The sequence below is a fragment of the Trachymyrmex cornetzi genome, unplaced genomic scaffold (genome assembly GCF_001594075.2).
Source record: "Trachymyrmex cornetzi isolate Tcor2-1 unplaced genomic scaffold, Tcor1.1 scaffold83, whole genome shotgun sequence".
Taxonomy (NCBI): Eukaryota; Metazoa; Arthropoda; class Insecta; order Hymenoptera; family Formicidae; genus Trachymyrmex; species Trachymyrmex cornetzi.
Window position 1 is genome coordinate 4,330,850 of NW_017300169.1, and position 6,313 is coordinate 4,337,162.

The 6,313-nt window shown below is 36.0% G+C and overlaps 1 protein-coding gene across 3 annotated transcripts; it reads left to right on the forward strand.

Annotated features, from left to right (window-relative positions):
• Positions 1-623: 623 nt before the first annotated feature.
• Positions 624-5,665, forward strand: LOC108768813 (uncharacterized). Of its 3 annotated transcripts, none has more exons than XM_018519417.1 (9): positions 624-837; positions 931-2,263; positions 2,442-2,532; positions 2,618-3,576; positions 3,647-3,824; positions 4,295-4,441; positions 4,616-4,913; positions 5,136-5,391; positions 5,453-5,665. In XM_018519417.1, exons 2-9 carry the CDS (start codon positions 998-1,000, stop codon positions 5,519-5,521), a joined length of 3,264 nt encoding a protein of 1,087 aa, XP_018374919.1. In that variant the 5' UTR covers positions 624-837; positions 931-997; the 3' UTR covers positions 5,522-5,665. The 3 variants fall into 3 exon arrangements, with proteins under 3 accessions (XP_018374919.1, XP_018374921.1, XP_018374920.1); XM_018519419.1 differs by having other exon boundaries at positions 4,622-4,913; XM_018519418.1 differs by having other exon boundaries at positions 3,650-3,824.
• Positions 5,666-6,313: the final 648 nt, after the last annotated feature.

The window sequence follows — 6,313 nt, forward strand, 5'->3', positions numbered from 1 at the left end:
ACATTGAATACGTACATTTTTATTTTTTTGATCCTTTGAGTATTTCTTGAGATATTTTAAACGTTTTAGACTCATTTTTTAATTTCGTTGATTACAGCGCCATCTGTCATCAAAGAAATGTTTGTAATAGGTAAAATTTATGTAACTTTTTCTGAAATTGAAGAAGTGAAATCTGCAATAAAAAAATGGGGGTTCCCATTAAAAATTTTAAACTTACCCTCTCTTTCACCCACAGCGGGTAGGGGTGGGGAGTCATGTTAGATGTCAAAAGATGGCTTTTTTGAAAACATTGAATACGTATATTTTCAGATTTCTGATCCGATGTGTATTTCTCGAGATATTCGACCGTTTCCACACTTTTCGGACACCCTGTATAATTTATTTACGTGTGATTTCTTAAATTTTCTTGCGTATTACGTACATATGTACGTAGAATTACGAAAATAGAGATTCGTCACGAGTTATAAGTTTAAAATATGAATTTAATGATTTTTCTTATTTCTTGTTGCGGCCATCGAACGTTTTTGAACCAAAGGACAGATCCCGCCGACACCTGTGCCTCTTCCGGCCAGCTGGACAGAGGGCGCCCGACGGTTCCGCTGCGTGGATTTAAAAGTAACCGTAAACCGCGTGTAATGTGTATCACGACTTCGGAGAGTGCGGATTGGATGCGTTCGTATGTACGTGCACAACATAAATAAATCGAGTAAAACATCACAAAGAACATTGTCCTTCGCGTGGATTTAAAAGTAACCGTAAACCGCGTGTATCATATATCTCGGAGAGTCTGCGGATTGTAATGTTCGTAGAATTCATCAAACCAAGGAACGAAGCAAGGTAACTAGACCATAACTCTGCAGCTAGAAACGATTCACGAGGTTCGTCAGAATAACGCATGTCGACTTCTGTTTTTTTTTCTCTTTTTATTAGCGACCGTGAGAAACCATAAACACCGGTAGATCTCCTCAACGGCCGGCGGGGCAGGCTTGAGATCAGGATGTGCGATTTGATAGACCTGAACAGTCCGGATGTGAGGGGAGCGCTGGAACCGGCGAGGTTGGCGTCGCCGTTGATCCCAGCGCCGAAGAGTATCGAGTGCAACAATGGAACGGGCTTGGGGTCGATGACGGAGAAACGTGAGGGTGATGGCAACAATCCATTCGATCGAGTGTTGCACGAAACCGTCGAGTACGTCAGCAAGAAGGGTGATCCCTTCGAAGTGATGTTACAACGAGCCTTGAGATCTAAGAGTTTGAGGAACGCACAATCCGTGGACTTTACAGACGACTTTACACCGAGGAAAAAGAGATATTTCAAAACGATGAACAAGACGTTGGGTATGCTCGACGAGTCGTTGTTCAAAAGCAGGTTTGGCTTGTTCACTGGAGACAAGAAGGAAGCAAAAATCAAGACGAGAAGCGTTGGTATCGGTGCGAGAAACGCTGACGTTTGTGACAGCGATGCAGCAGATAGTGTGTCTCTCTCTAAGCAGGAACATAAGATATCTGTTGTTGCTTCAGACTCACTCGAGTTGTCTATCTTAAACCAGTCTGCGATGAACGACACGCTGCTGGAAGGATTTCCTAAGTCCAAGGAGACTGACAAGGTGTCACCTTTTCTAGAGAAAGATATGGCATTCGAAGAATCTGTCTTCCCTTCAAACGTCAAACATTTAAAACTGTTAGATACTCAGCGTTCGTTATCACAGGGATCAGGAAAATCACCAACAGGATTACTGTATAAGAATAGAAGATCACAATCCGTAATAGAGGACCAGAGGAAAGTCTTGCAGAGTGACAACAGCACTATGTCATCCTTCCTGGACAGAGGCTTCGTGGAGAGTAGAAGCGAGCAATCTGTGTCATCCAGTTTATCAAATATCTCGTCTATAACAAAATTGACTTCTGCTTCACTATCATCGTCAATACTATCGAATGATCCTATGAATCACGCTTTCTTGGATAACAGCTCGTTGAAAATGGGTCAGGATAAGATGAGTACAACTGAAAGTTCTATGGAAATGAAGCTGAAGCAGTACGATTTATCGGACTTGACGGACAGATTTAACAAATTGAAATGCATTATGAATAATACAACCAATATCTCGAGTATAACGGAGGAAGACTCGAATTCCATGAAAGAGGAAAATATCAAACGAACCGCGAATAATAAATTAATAGATGTCGATGTATTTGTTCCAGAACAAAATAAAGAATTTAACAGAAGCTCATCTTCTACTTGTTCTTCGGACTCTGTATTCACTGTAAGATATTTAATATAATTACATTTTGTATTGCATTTAGATTTATTTTATAAAAAATGTTTAAATTTGTGTTTATCATTTAGTATCTCAACATCTAAACCTAAATGAATAGTTTCACAAAAATAATTTATTTCTAAATTATTTTGATATTGAAGCAGAACATAAAAATTGATTACAGAATACAAGTAAAGTCGATAAGTCGATTCTGAAAGAAGCCAAGGTACTTGCAAAGACTTTTGAGGAATTGACATCGAAAACTGATTCTGGATGTAAGTATTTTATGTATTTATTATAATACTCGCAATTAATTTAAGTTCTTAGCAGTTCTTCTTTTATTGTTCTTTTTTTTACCAGCTAATATAGAAGATGATTTTATTTCCAATAATACTCTATGGATGTCAGAGTTACTACCAGCATTTGAGGATGAACTTGTGGTAAATGATTTAATTGATTTACCTGTGTCGCCGAAAGGAAATTCAAAAGACATTAAAAACAGTGATACAAAGCAATCTCCTGCAAGTATCGATAGCACGGAAGAGAATATATTTAAAGAAATGGAATCACCATTTACCGATAGTTTTGTTGTAAAACAAAACATAACTTTGTTATTGTCGGATCTTAGAAAATTAGTTAAAGAAAGTAATCCGAAAGCTAAAACATTACTCGACGATCTTGAAAATATTTTAGATATTAATTATAAAAATAATACAGAATTATTAGTAACTTGTTTCAATACGTCAAATAAATCACAAAGTTCTCTGAAAATATCTTCGGAAAGCATCGAAAGATTCGATAAATCAAGTACAGGTAAAAGCGAAGAAAAAGAAGATGACAAAATATTATCCTCAGAAAAGCTTTGTAGTGATGAAAAATCGCTGCCAGACATAAATAAATTGAAAGATACATCACAAGATATTGCCAGCATTGAGAAATCATCAAATATGTCTTTATCCTGTAAAGATAATAGCGAAGATTGTATGAATACATATAACTTATCAGAACACAGTAAACATAAGGAAAAAGAAAATCAAGTGGATAAAAAGGTAGCGATAGAATTGTTGGTAAATCTTAAAAAATTATTGAGTGGTCAGGCTGAAGATGCTATGACAGTAAAGTTAATTAAAAATATAGGAAGAGCGTTAAATACCGCATTAAATAGCTCTGAAAATAAAATGCAAGCGAATTGCACTGAAAAACAGAATATTCAACAGACTACGCCTGTACGAAATCTTTCGGAATTTGGTCGTAATGTGTATTCGTCCGCACTTTCGACAAAAGTAGTGCATAGACGAAGCTTGGAGTCAAAACCTAAAGTGAGTAAATATTTATTTTATCTTCTACGATAAAATTTTAATTGTCTTTATTGTATTTTTGCCGTTTGAGAAGATAGACAGAAAAAGTATATCCGCAACTGAGTCGTTGCCCAAGAACACGCAAATAAACAGACGTAAGAATACATCTGAATCTGAGAACCGTCAGAAACGTTTTTCAAGTGATCCTGGATTTATTAACAATTTATCAAATAAAAAACTTATACCAGAAGCGTACAATTCAAGAAAGGGTAATTTGTATTATATATTCTGCGCCTTGTTATTACATGATTATTCAGATATATAAATAATTGAATTACATTTCGAAATGTAGATAATATACATTTGTGTGATATATAGGGTGGTGATTAAGTACTCTAAAAAATTTTAAGAAGTAATTCCTCACACTAAATCAAGACGAAAATTTCATATAATTGTATGCTCGAAATGGCTTACAATTTCAAAGATACACAGGATGTCAAAATTGAAAGAAACATTTTTTCCAAAAATTTCAGAAACCACTTTTGTGTATTATTTTGATAAAACTTTAAACATATACAAAGTTCCAACTTTGGCACCCTGTATATTTAAAACATATGATCACATAAAATTTTCGTTTTGATTTATAATGTGAAGAATTATCCCTTAAAATCTTTTAAAGTACTTAACTATCATCCTGTATAGATAATCGAATTGAATTACATGTTAAAACATATTTCAGCGGAAGTTGCAAAGTCTGATAGCGGAAAAGAGAAATCCATTGCTATAAGTGACGTTAAAAATAAACTGAAAAAGAGATCAGACGTAGTTAATAAAAGAGGTCCTATGAAAGCAGTGCATCCTGTAGATAATATACAGAAAAGAAGAGGTAGATCTTCCTCTTTTAAACCTGTTGAAATAATTCGAAGAAACTTGATTAATTGATAATATCGAATGCTTATTAAATAGAATTAATTATTAAATTAAAATACAAAAATTGATATTTTTTATTATAACTAGCAACTAAGCGCATTAATGTTTTATTAACTGATAATATAATTTGCATCAGTTGGGAGACAGGCGCCATCTTCTCAAATCACTACGCCACCAAAATCCGACAAAGCTATTCCATCGGGTAATAAAATAATCAGCAGCACCCCAAATTCGACGGATAATTATTACATGCCCAAGAAACCCTCAAAATCAAAACCGATAGCCTCGTCAACACCAGATGGCCAAAATAGCAAAAGTGCACCGTTGATATCCGCTAATAAAAAGCGTAACCTTTCTTGCGATATCTCGCCGGTGACTACGCATGTAAATATGTTGAGCAGCGATGAACGGAAGGACAGTCCTAAAAGGTAAGAGCAAATCGATTTAAAACAATCAGAGAGAGAGAGAGAGAGAGAGAGAGAGAGAGAGAGAGAGAGAGTTCTTTAGTTCATTATTTATCAAAAACAAAAGATAGGAGTCGATTTAAAATAATGATCACTTCTTTAGTTTATCATTTATCTCAAAAGTAAAAAAAAAGGGAAAACTGTGAAGATAAGAATATGTAAGAAACGAATTCGTTTATGTTTCAGAATGTCTAAGCTGCCAACGCCGAAGAAATGTACAACACCTACGCGTCAGCGAACGAACGGTATTCCGAGGTTCCTGACGCCACCGAGGCATTATTCGCTCAATACGAATAATCCGCAGTCGCCGAAGCGCTTGAACAAGAGCTTAATCAGTTTTCAGCGGTATTCCCCTGCGAGTGAGAAGAACGGAAAGACAAGGCAGCAGAGTCCGCTGAAGGAAACTAATAGAATTACACCGAAAGTTAAACCATTTAACTTGGTACGTGTGTAAAGTGTTTCGTACGAGTATTATCGGATCAATCTTTTACATTTATGCGCAGGTTTCCAAAATTAAGCGACATAGTATCAGCGATTTTGCCGAGAAGGAGAATAATTATGTGCGAGATTGAAGCGAAAAAAGGAGTAAATCGAAACGACCGCGCCGTTGTGATATTGATAGTGTATCGGAGATTGCTTCGTTGAAAAAATTGTCGTAAGACATACGGTTTTTGTTTTATACTTTTGTGATAATATTTATATGTTTTATAATAAAATGTACGATTCGACCGTTCGCGGGTCTTAAAGTAATCTCATTAGAGCGTTTTTGTACAAACATTATGTGTATCCTCAAATTTATTTACGCAATTTATTTTCTTCTTCTTACGTTAGACCTCTGGCCTGTGTTACACCTCTCTCACATGCTTTTGGTGCACACGCTGATTATTCAATTGCCACAAGCATACGAGACCTACAGTTTTAATGCCGGTTCCAAACGGCGGATTTTTCGAGAGGTGTTTCTATGGGCAAGGATACTCTCGGGAGGTTGCCGGCCTTTTCCGAAAGAAAACACGAGCGTAGATGTTTTGATTCCTACTGGGATCGAACCTGGGATCTCTGGTATGATAGACCAGCGCGCTGTCTGCTATGCCACGCTCGCGCTCACGCACTTTATCAATTCCAAATAATTTCAAACAATAGAAGAAGAAGAAAAAGAAGAAGAAGTGATGCGTACCTTTTTTTTTAACGGTATTATTTATTTTCAAAAAGCATTTTTAGAAATGGATAAAGCCTCTCAGGCCGTATAATGTTTATTTCGTTTTGATAAAAAAGAAAATATGATTTGATATTTTTGTCTATGAGCTGGCGCGTAAAAAATGTACACAGGTTGCGCATCCACTGGTTTAAAACAATGCAATAATGAA